This window comes from Schistocerca gregaria, chromosome 8, assembly GCF_023897955.1.
Source record: "Schistocerca gregaria isolate iqSchGreg1 chromosome 8, iqSchGreg1.2, whole genome shotgun sequence".
Classification (NCBI taxonomy): domain Eukaryota; kingdom Metazoa; phylum Arthropoda; class Insecta; order Orthoptera; family Acrididae; genus Schistocerca; species Schistocerca gregaria.
Window position 1 is genome coordinate 291,461,163 of NC_064927.1, and position 18,023 is coordinate 291,479,185.

An 18,023-nucleotide genomic window follows, 5' to 3' on the forward strand; every position below is an offset into this window, starting at 1 on the left:
CAGTGTGCATACACCTATTACAGTCAACTACAATCAACAGATATTTGTGACCCACAGCTCCCACATTTAGAAAGGAGTCATACTGCGGGAGGGAAAGAAAAGCGTTTCCAATTTGATGGGTGAAGACACAGGTTGGGGTCTCTCGCTCATCCATAGCCTACGATAATTGCTATGAGGATGTTTGACACAGCTATAAAGACCATGTAACACTGGATATTTTGGTCAACGAATAATTTTATTTCATGTCGAATTCTACAAAATTTGAAAAAGATATAAGAATAATATTTACATACCATATTTTGTACGTAAAGAACATTAACACGTTGGCTGAAAAAAATTACAGCAAAATCTGTATCTATAGACATTGTTTGCAATGGAAGTCGTTAATAAATTCAGCCCAGCGAAACAAACTGTGTCGTGCGTAATTCTCTCTAGTTGTTGCACCTCTCTGTAGGTGGAGCATTCTACCAGTATGAAAAACTGGATAAGATGTCTGCCAGGAGCAGCATACTTTTTTTCATTTCCAAGTGAAAGAAAGACAAGTGCATCAACACCTTCACCATCTGGATGACTAGGGACGTAGCAGGACTGGCGGCGCACTGCAGCTGCCCTCGGGTGGCCCTCGACCCCAACGGGCGCGCGCTAGACGTGGTGGTGGTCGAGCAGGTCGCGGTGCTTGTCGTGGTGCAGGGGCTCGGTGCGGCGCACGACCGCGTTGAAGCCGGAGTGCTTGTCGGCGGTGTAGTCGACGGTGCGGATGGCGCCGTCCGGCTCGACGAGCGTGTACTGTCCGTGCACCTTGTCGCCGTCGCGCTCCTCGTGCGCCGACTTGATGTCGCCCGTGTGCAGGTCGTTGACGCCGTACTTGTACGAGTACTTGGGGTACGCCTGCGGGCAGGAGGAGCACTTGAGACTCAGTCAGGCGGCACTCGGTATGATGAAGAGTCGTGTGGTAGGCAGAAGCTACACTAATATCGATAACAAATCAGCCCACCAGGCGACAGGGTGACACAGAAAAACGGGAACTTTTGAATTACATAGTGGCAACTACGTACAGTTGGCAGTACTGCGGAACAGGGCCATTTAGTAGATTAGAGATTACATTACATTAGTTTTTCGTTCCATACATCCATGCTGAGGAGATCCTCGTGGATGTGTAACATGTGAATTTTTTTTTAAAAGCTGAAATAACACTACTAATAGTATGAATATATACAATACATCACTTGTTTCTATTAAAAAATTCGTCAATGGAGTAGAAGGAGTCGGCCACTAGTAAGTCTTTCAGGCTCTTCTTAAACTGATCTTTATTTGTAACTAAATTTTTTATGTTTGCTAGCAAATTATTGAAGATAAGTGTTGCTGAGTAGTGGACCTCTTTTTGAACTAAAGTAAGTGTTTTTAAGTCCTTGTGCAGATCATTTTTGTTCCTGGTATTGTATATATGAACTGAGCAGTTTGTTGGAAAAAGAGATATATTATTTAGGGCAAATTTCATTAAGGAGTAAATATACTGAGAGGCAGGAGTTAGTATACCCAGTTCTTTGAAGAGGTTTCTACAGGACGTCCTTGAATTTACTCCACAAATAATTCGTATTACACGCTTTTGGACTCTGAAAATTTTTGTTTGAGTTACCCCAAAGGATTATACCATGCGACATTATGGAATGAAAGTAGGCAAAGTGTGCAAGTTTTTTCATTTTTATGTCGCCTATGTCTGCTAACACACGAATTGCAAATACAGATTTGTTACGGCGTTTCTGCAGTTCTGTGGTGTGCTCCTCCCAACTGAATTTATTATCAAGTTGTAATCTCATGAATTTAGGACTGTTAACCTCTTCTACCTGCTTTTCTTCATACTTTATGCATATGCTGGATGGAAACGTCTTACGGGTTCTGAATTGCGTATAGTGAGTCTTTTCGAAGGTTAATGTCGGTGAGTTGGCTTTAAACCATTTATTAATGTCCATGAAAATATCATTAGCAGATCTTTCTAAAACTACACTCGACATACTATTTATTGCAATATTTGTGTCATCTGCTTCTGGCAGTGTAACTGATGAGAAATCATTAATGTACACAAGAAAAAGCAATGGCCCTAAGATGGATCCTTGTGGGACACCACATGTAATTCTTCCCATTCTGAGGATGACTGATGACTTAATTCACTAGTCTCTTGCTCTGACACCCTTTGTTTCCTGATAGCTAGGTATGACTTGAACCATTTTGCAGCGCTGCCTGTGACACCATATAATTCTAATTTATTTAATAGAATATTGTGGTTCACACAATCAAATGCCTTTGACAAATCACAGAAAATACTGCTGCTTGTAATTTGTTATTTAATGAATTAAGTACATTTTCACTGTAGGTGTAAATAGCCTTCTCGATATGAGAACCCTTCAGAAATCCAAACTGTGTTCTTGATAATATGTTATTTGAGGTCAGACGGTTGAGAAGCTGCCTGTACATTACTTTCTCTAAAATGTATCAGAATGCTGGCAAAATGGATCAATGGAATGGCCAATAGCGTACGTTTGCAATAAAATTTTTTCTTGAAAGCAGAGCTAGTCCGGAAGGCGGGCAACACTCAGTAATGGAGTATGCATGTCCTGTTTGGGGATACGCGGCGAAGCAGCACCAGACAAACTCCAGAGGCTGTAGAATCGCCGCCTCAGGAGGGCACTGCATATACCCCTCGGATTCCCCGCCGATGATCTGCATGCCGCTGCTGAAATCCCACCTCTGAAAGAGCGTTTCCAAGATTTCGCAAGGGCCTTCTATGAAAGTTCTTCCAGATCAGGAAACGTCCTCATCCACACGTCGGTATGACATGTCCTGCAATAAGCACAAACGCCTAATGTCGATCTTCGAATACTAAGTCGAAGAGAAAATCGCTGTATCCAATTTCTAATCCTCCTACCTCCCCCATAATACCAATCATCTCGCCTACCTCAGGCAAGTATCAGACACACAGAGAACATTCATCACATCACCCTGACACCCAAAAAATGCAGACATAACCGTATACACAAGGACGCAGTGGAGTAAAAGCCGTAACGCCACACACTTCCCCGAAGAAGGGAAAGTATTATATGAGACTAAGTGAGGGCATCACTCATTTCACAACAGTTCCCGTGTGCACGTCATTTGGATGCCACGCGCGGTACCAAATACAGCAGGAACTGCTATCGCGCTTCTCTGGCGTTCGATGTGGGGTGCTCGGGGCTCGCCATATTGGATTTCGTATCTTAGCTCGCGTGCTATGGAAGTATGCCTTTCAAGGCAACGGCACTTAGATGATTTATAAAAACACATCGTTCACTGTACGATCTGTATAGTTAAACGCCATATAATGACATATCGCTAGTTAAAGCTTTCGCGAGGTTTAAGTCACAGCATATAGTCTAAAATACCAACACCTCCAGGTCATCGTGATGTAGTAGTGAAAGTCGTGCACTTATGTAAATATTGCAGTGAAACCTAGCAGGTTTGCAACCAGCTGTTTCCAGTTTTTCTTTTTCACGTTAGCTTTTCTGAAAGATTCTATGAGTCATTTATTTAATGTTATATTCATATAAGAGTGCTCTCTCAGGCTTGAGTTGTCATTGTGAATAATTAACAAGTTAAGCATGAGTAAATGTTCAAAAGAAGTTGATCATCTGCTAAAATAAACTACAACTCAGAATAGAAAGCGTAGAAAAGAGTGGTACATTTGCACTAGAATTAAAAGGTAGCTTATTGTCAGACATATATAAAGTACAACATATAATTTACGAGCTACATTTTTTAGGGTACTTCTGTGCCAAGCAAATATGTCTTCAAATAAAGTCCATCTTTAATCATCAACACGAAGTTTTTCCTTATTTTGTTACAACAAATTGTAACAATACCGACGCGTTTTCGAGAGATCCATAATGTGATGGTGTTTTCAATCAGCATTTATTCATAGAACATGTGTTGCATGATTTGCCTCTTTAAATCGGCTGCTAGAATGGCTAACCACCCTCTTTAATTACAGACTCTCTCCTGAAACCAGTCTTCAGAGTTTTTGAGAGTAAACTTTTTGCAGTTAAGACGCCTTAATAAACAATATTGAAAACATACGAGTTCTGTCTAAAAAGTATCCGACCTTTGATTTTACCGCGCAAAATAGAGACGATAGCGTGGTGCCACAGTACATAGTAAAGGAAGAGATCTTTATTGTGCATCCTGAATTTTGTCCCCGTCTTCCAGGGCGTCAGTCACTGCCTGTCTGTCGCTGAGTGAGGTGCTGCACAATGTGTTCGTCGGATTACCGATTCTCTCAAGATGACTGAACATGTGGAATAGAGATACTGCATCGAATTTTTTTTTCAATAGCTTGGTGATTCTCAAAGAGAAACAATTCGTAAGATTCTGCAGGTATTTGGAGAAGATGCAATGGGTGTAACACAAACTAAAGAGTGGTTCAACCGATTCAAAAATGGCCGCACATCAGCGGAGAGTGACCTGAGTTCTGGCAGGCCCCAAAGTGCTCGAAGTGCAGCTGTTGTTGAGAGGGTGCAAAATTTGGTGATGGCAGATCGCCGTTTCGCCGTGCGGGATATTGCCCTAGAGGTTGGAGTGAGTAAAGATTCTGCACATGCAATTTTGCGTGATGATTTGAACGTGCACCGAGTGGCAGCGAAATTCCTGCCCAAGTTGTTGTCGCCGGAACAAAAAGACCTCCGTTGTGACGTTGCACAGGACCTTCAGGACACCACCAACACTGATCCTGGTTTTCTGAACACCGTGATAACTGGAGATGAATCATGGTGAACAATTCCGATCCAGAAACATAAAGACAGTCGTCGGAATGGAAGAATCCCTGGTCTCCAAGGCCGAAGAAAGCGCGTCAGGTGTGAAGCAAAATCAAGGTGATGCTCACTGTCTTCTTTGATTTCCCTGGAATTTTGCAGCACGAATATGCACCAGAAGGACAAATACTGACAAAGAAGTACTATCAAGACGTTCTCCGGCGACTCCGTGACGCAGTTCGGCGCAAAAGACCTGACATGTGGACGACGAAATACTGGCAACTGCATCACGACAAGGCCCCCTCGTATTCATCCCACTTGATCCAAAATTTCTTGTCCAAACATGGAATTACAGCCGTTCGCCAACCTCCCTACTCTCCAGACATGACTCCTTGCGACTTCTGGTTGTTTCCAAAATTGAAGACTCTGCTGGAAGGATCCCGTTTTGAGAGAAGAGATAATGCGGAACATGACGACGTAGCTGAACACCACTCCAAAAGAAGACTTCCAGAGGTGTGGAAGGATCGGTGGGCTAAGTGTGTGCAAGCACAAAGGGCCTACTTTGAAGGGGATTAGGGTCCCAACCCCGGCAGATATTCGAAATATTTTTTTGGCAAAAGAAGTGTTCAAATTTGTGTGAAATATTAAGGGACTTAACTGCTAAAGTCATCACTCCCTAAGGTTACACACTACTTAACCTAAATAATCCTAAGGACAAACACACACACCCATGCCCGAGGGAGGACTCGAAGCTCCGCCGGGACCAGTTTCTGGCCAAAGGTCATGAGACTTTTTAGACAGGTCTCGTACAGTGCGTTGAATGGATTCATTGCTGCAGTGCTGGCTGTTTGTGAATCAGCAAGCCGCCTCACGTTCGAGGATGATGAGGGTGAATTTTTTCAATAAGTTTCGGAATTAATTCTTGCAAACACTTTAATTTCTCCCTAAATTTACTCGTTTATAAATGCGTTTCGTGTGGAGTGCCTCCAGTCGAAATAGTGGAATTTGTCTATAAACGTAATTCAAGATTGTGTTACAATAATTTACTGTTGATTAGGCAGTACACACGATGCCCCAGGAGGAATGATCAATATTCAGCAATGTGATAGGAACACTCATTCGACGTAAATAACTTCATATGGACAAATACCTCATTCTGAATGGTTTTCTAGATATCGCACATTTAATATACATTTGTTTTTGGGCTAGTGTCACGTTCGTTTGTTTCTTGCACACCCAGCCTTTTTGTTGTTTTGTTCTAGCGCAACCTACCTCGTTGCTTTCAACTTTTTTGCTCGGAATGTCTTTCTGCCATTAAACTATCCGGTTGAAGGCACAGTCATCAACGTTTTGTTGTGAGGGAAGTAGTTCGAGGGATGAGAGTCTATCAGAGACAAACGTAGGTTTGATTCGATTTTTATAGATTTCCGTAAGGCTTCGTTCCTCACAAGCGCTTTCTAATCAGATAGTGTGCTGTGGTGTATCGCCTTAGTTACATAGACAGAAATGATCATTATGATAAAATAAGTGAAATCAGAGCTCGCACAGGAAGATCTAAGAGCTCGCTATTCCCTCGCGCCGTTCGAAAATGTAACGATAGAGTGTAGAGTGTGGTTCGATGAACCCTCTGGCTTGCCCTAAATTGTGAATTGCAGAGTAGTAGTGTAGATGTAGATGAAGATGCAGAACTGTGTTTGTACACGTGCTCGTTAAAGTACTCCAGGTCAACATTAATGAAGAATATGAAGGCATGGTGTATGTTTACGGCTGTGCGATGTAAGTGCTCCTGCTGCTATGGAAGAATACCGTCAGCGCTTTCCGAGATGTACTGGGGTTTTCAGCAGATTGTGGGAAGCAGGTATTCTTCCAACCTCCCATTTTTATTCATAGCGTATAGCTCAACAATCTGTGTTGGAACAGCGTAATCCTACTACCAGGACACTGCGATTTTATGAAATTAGCGTCCCACAGTGTGTCAAGAAAACGTATTTTTCAATTGTTGCTGTGTTCAACGCATGTTGTGATGTTTATTAACTGTTGTATTTGTGTACATGTGTAAATCTGACAATGTAATGAATAACACAGAAAATAAATAACAAAGTACGTTAAAAATGTTCTATCTCGGAAATCATTTGATATAGGACACACGTCCATATGAAGTTATTTGCTTCAAATGATCGTTCCTGACATATCCCTCAATATTTCCCGTATCTCCTGGGACATCCTGTATTTTTCCTTTGCCAGTAGTCATGTAGGATTGCTTTTATTTTATCTGATGTCACAGCTGTAATCCTTTATGAATGATCTGAAAATCGAAACCAGAATTATTTATGAGTCTCTCGAGATGGCTGAAATATGGCGTTTTTCAAATACTAACTGTGGGTCACCAGCTGGATAAAATGAATGGTAATAATTTCACTTGCGCTAGTTACGGAACCCTTATATCTGTCCGTTAAGATGAAGAAGTGGACAGAGACATACATTCCAAAATACTGTCGTACAACTGTGCCGTTTGAAATGGCTGTGACTTAGGTATATTACGGAAAATCAAAATCTGGATTCCCGGACGGGGATGTGAATCGCCTTTCTCTCGAATATAAATCCATAAAATTACCACTACAACAACTCGTCAGTAATCCGTTTGTGGCTAAGTTAATTATAATTAGATTATTTCGTTTTCTATGAAACGTACAGTGTCTGTCCTCCATTGTTTCAGCCATACGTCGTCGCAATTGGAATGACATGTCGCTCAAGTTGTTGTACTCACGTAGTAGTCGTACTCCTGGTGATGACTTTGGTGTCCTTCTTGCTGGAGATTCTCGAGTCCGCCGTAGCCGATTTCCTCGCCACTGTAGCCGCCGTCGTGTCCCGGGAATGGGGCTCCAGACGTCATAGAATAGCTTCCAAACAGGCACAATGCAGCGAGAGTCAGCCACGTCATCTGTCGGCATACATACCTTGTTACGTTCCCTTCGGTACACAGTTTTATCATACAATGCGATTTTTCATTATATTTATTCTGGCTGGTATTAATTATCACAATCACCGTTGGATGCAGACATAAAGGAAGTGTCTCCTGCTTACCGGGTAGATGCGCAGACCTTTACGATATCCAGTCCTAGTGGTCACTGCAACAGCATGGATTTCCCTACTGCCATCCCTGCTCATTGCCTAGTTACCCGCGGTATCTCGCTTGTTTCTGTAAGAGCTCGAGCTTGGTGTACATCTGCACTGAAACGATCATTGGAGATCACATATACGCCATTGGATGTGTTGCGACATTCTTCGGACCGGAACCGCGCTGCTGGAACTGTCGCAGGCTCGAAACCTGACTCTGGCCTGGATGTGTGTCCTGTCCTTAGGTTAGTTAAGTTTAAGTAGTTCTAAGTCTAGGGGACTTATAACCTCAGATGTGAAGTGCCATAGTGCTTAGAGCCATTTGAACCATTTGTTGCGATATTGCCGTAAGCTACTCTATTGCTTGTCTTGGTCGCACAACATTAAATATCTAAACGGCCAATTCTCCAGGCCAGATGTTATCGGCTCACATCTGAAGAACCATGTGTGAAGAAAAATCAGTCATTTAGTTCCAGTCGTCAGTGGCAGCAGCTAGTGAGTTGTCATTCCCATGGCATCACATACCTATGACGCAATACTACCAACTAAGCTACATTTCCCGATGTAGAACAGATTAGCCGCTGTTTCTGTACTCCATATGAAAATGAAACGCCAGTCGCAAAAGGTAATGCGAACTTACTGGATTGTGGAGTAATACCTACTCCACTGCTTCATGGGAGGCAACGGAACACACAACTTCAAAAGGAATTACATTTTCTCGCTGATGCTGTACTCAAACTGTAGTATCCATCACTATTTTCTGATTTAAATATATGTAATTTTAGCTATTTAGTTGCTGACAAAAAAAATTACTACAGTAAAGATGGTATCAAATTGGTCACGCGAGTCCGTCGCCTAGCGCTTGTTTTTAGCGATGCGAGAGTTTCTCGTTTCCTATACCAATCTCTCTGGTCTGGATGTTCAAACGAGCAGAAGGCAAAATTTGACTTTTCCAGTAATAACACGTATTAAGGTACTAATATATATATATATATATATATATATATATATATATATATATATATATATATATATATATATATATATATATATATAATGTAACGAGCTACCATCTCAAGGATACATATTTCATGTACTGCGACATATTTACCAAATGGCAAATTGCGTAACTTAAAAATTAGTTGTCTTCAGTACTTACGTGTAGTAACACGTTGTTTGCTCATTGTTAATCAGAAAATATTTGTGTTTCTTTCCGTGACAGAAATAATATTTCGCAGAATAGTGGAATTATTGTAAAGAACATTCCTGCGATACACGGTTTAAGTATGTTCTCTTAATAGTTTAAATGCCCAATTAAAGAGCGCATTTGAACGTGTTAGCTTGCTGTAACAGCTTCTTTTTTTAAAATATCTTCATGAATTTGCTATATTGTTTCTTACGTTCCTTTCTATACGGTTTTCCAGCTTTTTTCTTTCTCTGTGAATGTCTGTTTTGCAACTAAGATTTCAAAGGCTTTGCATTCTCGGATTGTATCTCTTACGGCATTCATTTCTCGTAAGTCCTGCTTAACTTCTGCTAACCAAGTATTATGTATTATTTTATATTTTGTGAATTTAATATTTTTACACATTTTGTTATTAGTTATTACTGTAATATTATTATACCGCTGCTTTACACCTTCACTGAACACTACCAAAGACTATAGCCAACTATTGCTAACTTCTGTACATTATAATACATTTGCATCTACTGAAGGTTAACCGAAAATTGCTACATCATCCTACTTTTTAGTTACTTGCAAAAGTAAACATACGTAACTACATGTACTGACATAATCTTACTGTGAAAAATCTTTATACTACAGCTGAACTTCTACTTTCATCATCATCACAAACCTACTCGGTACCACAACAGATTTTTGAGGTGAATTGTAAAAACGGTTCATGCATTTCTGCTATTGCCATAAAACGGATAACTAGGTTTGCAACACGAAAAGACTAACTACAGAAAGATCATTAATAATGAGGTGAAATGTTACTTTGTGCCTGAAAATTTGGTGCAAATTGTTTCCAAACAGCCACTATTGTGTCATTTAATCATCTTAAGGAGTAACTAGTTTCGACAGTTCATGTCCCATACTTATATGTCACAGAAATATTCTGTCTAAAACTTAAACGGCATCTCTGTACAGAACTAAGTACAGCACGTGAAAAATCAGAGTACAAATTCGTGAGAAACGGTAAACGTGATGTACGGTAGCGTAGCAAAATAGTGGACAGACTGACGACAATTTATACAGACGCGTTCTCAAATCCGAAGTTGACCATTACGAAGACGATGCTACTCTATGACCTTGTAAATTAAATGTTTAACATTACAGTCATCTGCACTTCGTTACCATCAAGAAGAGCCGTTGAAGCATCGATTAATTCTCTGAACTGACAATCTAAAGGCACATGTTTGAAATCCTAGTCCATCCGTCATGATTTAATGTTCCTATGAATTGTGTAATTCAACCTTGGTGAATATTGAAGAGGCTAATTCAGATAGCGATTACCTATTTATCCTAGGCTTCTGCTTCATCTTTAGTCAAAGCGTTGTAGACCAGGCTCTAAATTCTAACTTTCTTCACGTTTCAAGGACGGGAGAAAGAAACTGTAAGTTCCGACGACGATGAGGTCGTTGAATATGGAGGACAAGCTCGTATTAGAGAAGAATGGGAAGGAAATCGGCAATATCCTCTTCACACCAAACATTCCGAGATTTTCCTTCGTCGCTTTTGAAGAGTACGCAAAACATAAATCAGAACGACTGGGTGGAAATTTGAATCACTCTTGTCCTAGTCTACCCAGTGTACTACTCAATGATTCACTTTACTCGTTACTCCAGCACACATATAGTCACTACAGAGTGCCAAGGAGTCTCCGCATGAATTAGTATACGCCAAAAACGTGATTGATTCGAGGCAACAATTTTCATTTACAATTAATACACTTTCGACGTACATTTAGCACTGTGCATGGATCACATCCATTTGTCATGATGATATCGTGTAGTATGTCTGACATTATGAATGTGGAATCCAAAGAAGATGGTGAAACACTGGTTTAGTTCAGCAAATGGTTTTAAAAGTCTTATACAGAAGACTCAACGGTAGCAGACAAATGAAATTACAGATATTTTTACGTGAGAAGATCAGTTAAAAGAAAGGAAAGGCTAGAAAAGAGACGGTACTGCAGATATAGAAAGCTATGACGTACACTTGGATCTGTATTGTGGCATCATATATTTAAAAGTCTGTTCTTGACACTCCTACTTGAGATGTGTGTAGTTTTCGAAAATGGCTTTAAAACGGTTAGAGTTATGCTAACACCACTCTCTTCCGCCATTAAATATGAACACGAAAAAGTCGCATTGAACGACTGTCACACGGCAATCCGACTCCTTTACAAAGACAAATCTACGAATAAATGTCTCCTTAATACAAAGAGTAGACAAGTCTACGTACCTTGGAACGTGTCTGTTCAGACTGGAGGTCAATACGGAGATAAAATGTCACCCGTAACGCATTCATTAAAATTACGAAAATTCTCACACCTAAAGCTTAGAGTTCGATTTGGATTTGTATGATGCCGTATTTTTATACGATTCTAAAAGATGGACACAAAATATAACAACGGCGAGGAAGATCGAGGGCCTGAAATACGGATTTACGGGAAAAATGCTTAAAATACCTAGGACAGCAAGAGCAACTTATACCGAATCATTGCGAAGAATATAAAACAACGTTTAAAACAACAAAAACTATATATCTAGGGCCTATCTTGTGGAAAACCGATTAAATGCTTCTACATTTGGTAACAGGAGGGGAGGTTGAGGAAAGAGGAGAAGAGGACGAAGAAAAGTAGCTTGGTTACATAACACAAAGAAGTGGCCAGGATTATCAATGGCAGATCAATCAACAGTCGTAGATGCTGTCGTCCGTAGAACAAAGATGCATCGTGTTGTCGTCAGAATCCATTAACAGGTAAGCAAAAGATGAAGAAGAGGAAGAAATGCCTTATCAGCGACGTGCAGTTAACAACGGAGAAGTCGGCTGTATAAGTAAATTACAGTTAGAGATATTGTGAAATGTAATCTTTCAGCAGGAATTGTCACAATTGATAAAATGTTCTGGGCTATTATGCCGTGGTCGAAAGGATTTCACTTAAGAACCCGACATTTAGTCCCCATCTGCGGAGGAAATTTTCAAGTGGGATCGTAGCTTAGTTGAACGTCCGACTCACACCCTGGCTCGCTACTGCCAGGGTGTGAATCGGATGTTCAACTAAACTACGATTCCACTTGAAAATGTCCTCTGCAGATGGGGACGAAACGTCGGATTCTAAAGTGAAATCCCTTTTACCACGGCATAACAGCCCGGAATATTTTATTAATTATGAGTTAGAAAAATACAGTCTGGCGGAAGGGGACGGAATTACCCTTATACTCCGCGGATGCTACGTCGCTTGAAATAATCTCCTTTGTGCTAACGATGTCTGCATTTTAACTTTCAATTGTAAGTTCAAATGGTTCAAATGGCTCTGAGCACTATGGGACTCAACTGCTGTGGTCATTAGTCCCCTAGAACTTAGAACTACTTAAACCTAACTAACCTAAGGACATCACACACATCCATGCCCGAGGCAGGATTCGAACCTGCGACCGTAGCAGTCGCACGGCTCCGGACTGCGCGCCTAGAACCGCGAGACCACCGCGGCCGGCTTTCAATTGTAAGTCCTTTGGCTGCAGTTGAACATCAAATAACAATTATTCACTGTGCAGTGGCCAATAAATATGATAAATATATTTGCTGCTGGTAGATAACTGTTTCGAAGGCCTGTATAGACAGAGAACGGACGTCATTTAACGTCTGTCGACAGCAAGGTATGAAGCACTTTAATTAGAACATTGTGAACTAGTGAATATCATAAATAACTGCAAGTTCTCACGCTTTCTTCTCCACAATATACACTTTTTTTCAATACCCGTATACACAGACTGTACTTATCGACCTACTTTTTTAATCCAATACCTTACAACAGAGTATGTTCAAATGTGCTCGTACAGCGGAAGGAATAGGTCATTAAGTTAAGAGTCGTGGAGGCGAGTCAGAACCACATCGAATCTGTTTGGTGTACAGTGTTTAGGGGTATTGGTCGAGAATGGATCGTTGGCTTAGAGGTTAAGTGACAGAATCTGGATACAAAAGTCAGCAGTTCGATCGCTGGACACTCCTAGAATATTTATCAGTCACCTACCACTTCTTTCACCTCTGGAAATGTTACTGCTACACATTCAGAGTTGTTCTGAATCCACGATATATTTTAGATGTCTCTACCACCAACCGGCTCAGTTTCAAAGGTAGGAAGAATGCCAAAATCTACCTCCTCAAATAGGACCATGCCTTTATGCTGGCCGCGGTGAATGTTGTTTATAGGTAGTTTCTAGCAGCCGTCTGAACGGGTATCGTATTAATTCTAAATCTCCGCCTCCAACTGCACACAAATAGTGGAAAATGGAAAAAGAATAATGAACAGAGATTAACAAGTACTGCAACTGCAGACTTAACCACTTGTTTCAGTTTAGAGAGTTGCGACAGGAATATCATCTCGCTTTAGAAGTAATGTAACAATAAATTAGCTTACAGCCTCTGTAACTGATGACCCTAATGAGATCTGAGATAACTGGTTTTAATACTATTGATGTATGGAGATTGAATCATAGCTATTTGTATAGAAAGGAGACATGGCGCAGGACTGTTTGCTAATCACCAGAGAGTACACCCAACACTCTGCATTAAATCTAAAACTTCTTTGTGCTTTGTGGATATACAGTATGTGACAATGCCGATGATGCCAACATTGGTGGCCTCACTTGTGTTCTGGATGATCACACAATGACTACAGATTTCACTTTTTCGTCATCTTTATAATAATCACAAACGACCCTGCACAAGCACTTATCATTGGTCCACATTAAAATAAGTTGCCATATATATATATATATATATATATATATATATATATATATATATATATATATATATATATATATATATATATACCTGGGAGGATAACTATGAATGTTATAGCTACTTATTGTATATTCTGGCATACGCTGCAGTATTTTCCCAAATACGGCAACGTGTGTAGAGTAGATTATTCTTAGTGCTCCGTTTTCTACTTGTCTTCAGTATATAAATAGCTCCAACTATTATAACCGGACTCTACCTCCATACAATGCAGTGCTGATCACCAGATATAGGCAGATATAAGCGTGCTTGATGCTTCAGAATAGGTCGAAGAAGACATTTCCACTTGTATTTTACCCGTGGCAGCCATACAAACATTGACGCAAGAGATCACTATAGAGTACAGGATTTACTACTAGTTATCTTGAAAGTCAGGGTAAAATGTGGGCTATAACCGTGGGAATAATGCTAAGAAAGAACAAGAAGGGAAACAGCAGACTGCATTTATTTACTTCTGCCACCGAGACAAGAAACTAGCAGTTCACTATAATTAATATCGTGTTTGATCCTGAGAGATTCTCATGGCAATAAGTTAATAGAGCGTGCACTGCAAAGTGTGGTCTGTCTGCATCAAATACAGAGGGTAAAAGAGCGCAATAGTACGCTGGCTGATAAGAGTGCAGAGGGTAATTTCATACAGTTTGCAATACTGTCGATGGTGTTCGAGTGTGATGTTCTAGTGTGTCTACAACGAGAGTAAGAGAAGCTTGGACGTGAACGTCCTCCTCATTTCGTTTGGAAGACACAAAGTAAAATACTTTTCTATTCTTTGTTTTTGAACCGAAAACCATAGTTCTTTTGATTCAAGTATGGAAACATAATATTTTTAGCTGACTATCAGGATAAAATACACTTAAATTGCTACAAAATAATACGTCGGATCGCTTTCTCTGAAACTTGTTGGCACCGATGTGCGATTGTCTAAAAACTACCGAAGAGGCCAAGCGTATGCAACTGCGAAACATCCTAATTGTGTTCCAGCAGAATCTAATGAGCAGGCGAATAATCTGAATCTTCCGACCAAAGAGACAAATGGATGGATCGAATACAGTCGAGTCTTCCGTAAAAGAAGAGTTCGAATACAGCTAGGCCTATTGTACGAGTTCATACAATTGTTTCTCCTTCCTCGCATCAAGGTAAAGAAGGGAAAGTTCAAAAGAACTGAAGACCTATCCGAAAGTCACAAACTGTATACGTTTTTCATTAAAAAAAAGTGTTTAGAAGAAAAACAAAAAAAAAAAAAAAAAAAAAAACGGGAGCAGCAGGACGCAAAATTTGAAACCTTAGCAGAAAGAACTCTAAAAGGCAAAATCAGATAATAAAACCGTTAGCAAGGGGGAAAAAAAAGGAAGTGTGAAGAGTGTGATGCAAGTTGACAATGTTCACCGAACACTTTGTTGAAGGTAGGCATGAAATATCAGAAATGACGATGAAGAGAACGAATTGCACACTTGCTCAGGACTGGGAGCTAACTGTATGATTGGGTACGGTGCAGAATTTATGTAAGGAGTCGTGGTATGAAGAATTCTTCGCTTATGAAGGCAGCGGCCCACTTATATCTGGCAGACACTAGTGCGTACTCCAACAACGTTGTTATACATGAACATAAAACATCTTAAATAGTTTTAGAATACATTGAAAGTGGATAGGAAGTGTAGGAGGTACAGAAAGAACACAGTCCAGGAATGAATGGGCAGTTATATGGAAACAAATGTGTCCTCTACCGTTTTAGACATACAGTAGTCTACTAAGTGTTACGTAGACAAGCTCATACAGTGTAAAGCGCAGCGCCCCCTCTTGTGAGACAGGAAGACAAACCAGAGCTGTATCGAATCCTTACGACGGATTAACACCCGTAGTTGGTGCACCGAACATCGTCAGTCGCGCGGCCCCTCCCACCTGAGATTCGAGTCCTCCCTCAGGCATGGGTGTGTGTGTTGTTCTTAGGATAAATTAGTTTCAGTAGTGTGTAGGTCTAGGAATAGATGACTTCAGCAATTTTGTCCCTTAGGAATTCATACACATATGAACATTTGAACACGGTCAGTTTGGTTTTAGGCGTCTTGTTACTAGTGTAGACAAATAATGGGCTGGTCCGCAGTTTCAGCTTCAGAAAGTACCGTACACAAACTGTTAAAATACGACCACACAAAACAAATGTTATACAGGTGTAAACAGGTGGCGCACATGATATCCCCCGTAAAACTCTCTTTATAAAACCCACTTCAGACGCTCGACTTTGTTGTCTCACTTGACTGCTCGAGACAAGTCAGCCTACTGCATCGCCGCTGGTGTTTCATTTCTGTACTGAGTCTCGTTTGTGTGGTGTGGTCACCCTCGTCAGTCCCAAAATTTCTAGCGTTTTGAGAGATTTCTGTTGTGCAGTTTATCAACTGAATAGTGAAGGTCATGTTATGAGGGACTATGTCTTTTAAGGAAAGACTGAAGTATAGTTAAAAAAAACTAGGCATAAGCAATGATAATAGAGTTCACTTATGTCCAGTCGAAATTCATAGTGGAAGTTCTTGTCAAAGTCCATGTGGTAAATCCTCTACACTCCTAAGATGTGAAAGAACAGGTTAAGAGTTGCTCAAAATTTGGGAACAAATGCATTTCTTTGCTCGAGAAAATGTATGCTCGCGAACACAACAGACAATATTTAGAACGCAGTAAATGCCACGTGTCTTGTTTTCTTGATAAGTGCCGAACATTTATTTTTCTCGTCAAATAATTTTCCGCTGTTGAAATAATTGCTATGAGTATTTCTTCACCGTAGATAACGCGAAAGAAATGTCTTCTACTGCAAGTTCTTTGCTTTCTATGTTTTCAGAGGTGGTAGTACGAAAAAAAGAGAGAGAGAGGGAGAGAGACAGAAAGAAGTCCAGGAAACATGGGCTCTACAGTGCATACCTTAAGAGCTTCCAGTATTTGTGCGTCTTTGCTACTGTGAAACACACCTTTTCTACTAGCAAGTGCTTATAGCTCTTAATTTGTGCACTTTGGAGACCATGATCACCAGAATTTTTGTTCCTGTCATATCCCTGAATACTGACTATTACTCGTGGCTCCCTGTATAACAGGAGTGAGCTCGGCCAGAATAGGTTAACTGCAGATGTCAACAGAAGCTCCCACAATCACTTGTCTACCTTTGGACAGTGTGGAGCATAGATGTAAATAAAAACTTCACACTCTGCGACAGTCCCTGGATCACCGTCCTCACAGACACATACGCGACGGAGTTGGCTTAGAATTTACACGTGGGCGCGAGAGGTGCACTGACTTCGAGTAATCGATTTTGACCAGATGGTCGTTCATCTAAAACAGGCTTAAGGTAACTGACGACTGCGGTCGGTAAAAGGGCATTTGCCAAATATTGAGGATGGCGGACCCCGTAGTAGATGGGACTGGCGTTAAGAAGAAGAGGTCTAAAGGGTTTTGAGCACGATCGGAATGCTGTGAATTTAGAGCAAGCGAAGTCTTGTTACCTACGATGACTAGCTCGGCCAGAATAGGTTAACTCAGCAGACGCATCCAAAGTCACTTGTTTCTGCGCTTGCTTAGTGTGCAGCACAGTTCTGCGACTCACCTTGAAAGTAGTGTGCTGGTGCTGTGTTCCCGGGACCCCTGTGAAGCTCTGTCTGCGGTAAAGTGTGTGTCTTTGGGAGGCGTGCGTCCCTATATAGCGGCGGCAGACGCCAGCCTCCGGGAGAGTGCGCCGGAGAAAGCGGCGGCTTCCTTCCTGTGCGGTAGCGAGCAGCGGCCAGCCACAGCTGCCGGTACGGAACGCGCCTGGCACGCACCGCAATCTGTACGGTCCGCCGGGGACCCCGCGTTCCTTCCTGCGCCGGACACAGATAAGAGCTGCGTTGAGTCGCACGCTTTTCCTCACCTCGAGACCAGACAGTACAGCAGGGGATTTGCTGTTCTTTCTTCTCTTCTGACGGTCAAGGGTAGCGTGGTATCGATAGCAACGATGCCACGGCCTAAGTGCAAGTTAAGTCGGCACTACAACAGACACCGGCGACAGCGCCCTCTAGTAGGCGCTGTTGAGGTCTACGAGCGCCACAGCAGGTTCAGCCCATTTAATCAAGAGC

The 18,023-nt window shown here is 41.3% G+C and overlaps 1 protein-coding gene across 1 annotated transcript; it reads right to left on the reverse strand.

The window, feature by feature from the left end:
• Positions 1 to 214: 214 nt before the first annotated feature.
• Positions 215 to 17,634, reverse strand: LOC126284955 (cuticle protein 19-like). The gene is made up of 3 exons (XM_049984228.1): positions 17,516 to 17,634; positions 7,546 to 7,719; positions 215 to 888 (listed from the first exon to the last, which is right to left on the reverse strand). The coding sequence occupies exons 2-3, from the start codon at positions 7,717 to 7,719 to the stop codon at positions 643 to 645; spliced, it is 420 nt and encodes a 139-aa protein (XP_049840185.1). The 5' UTR covers positions 17,516 to 17,634; the 3' UTR covers positions 215 to 642.
• Between the last annotated feature and the right edge of the window lie 389 nt (positions 17,635 to 18,023).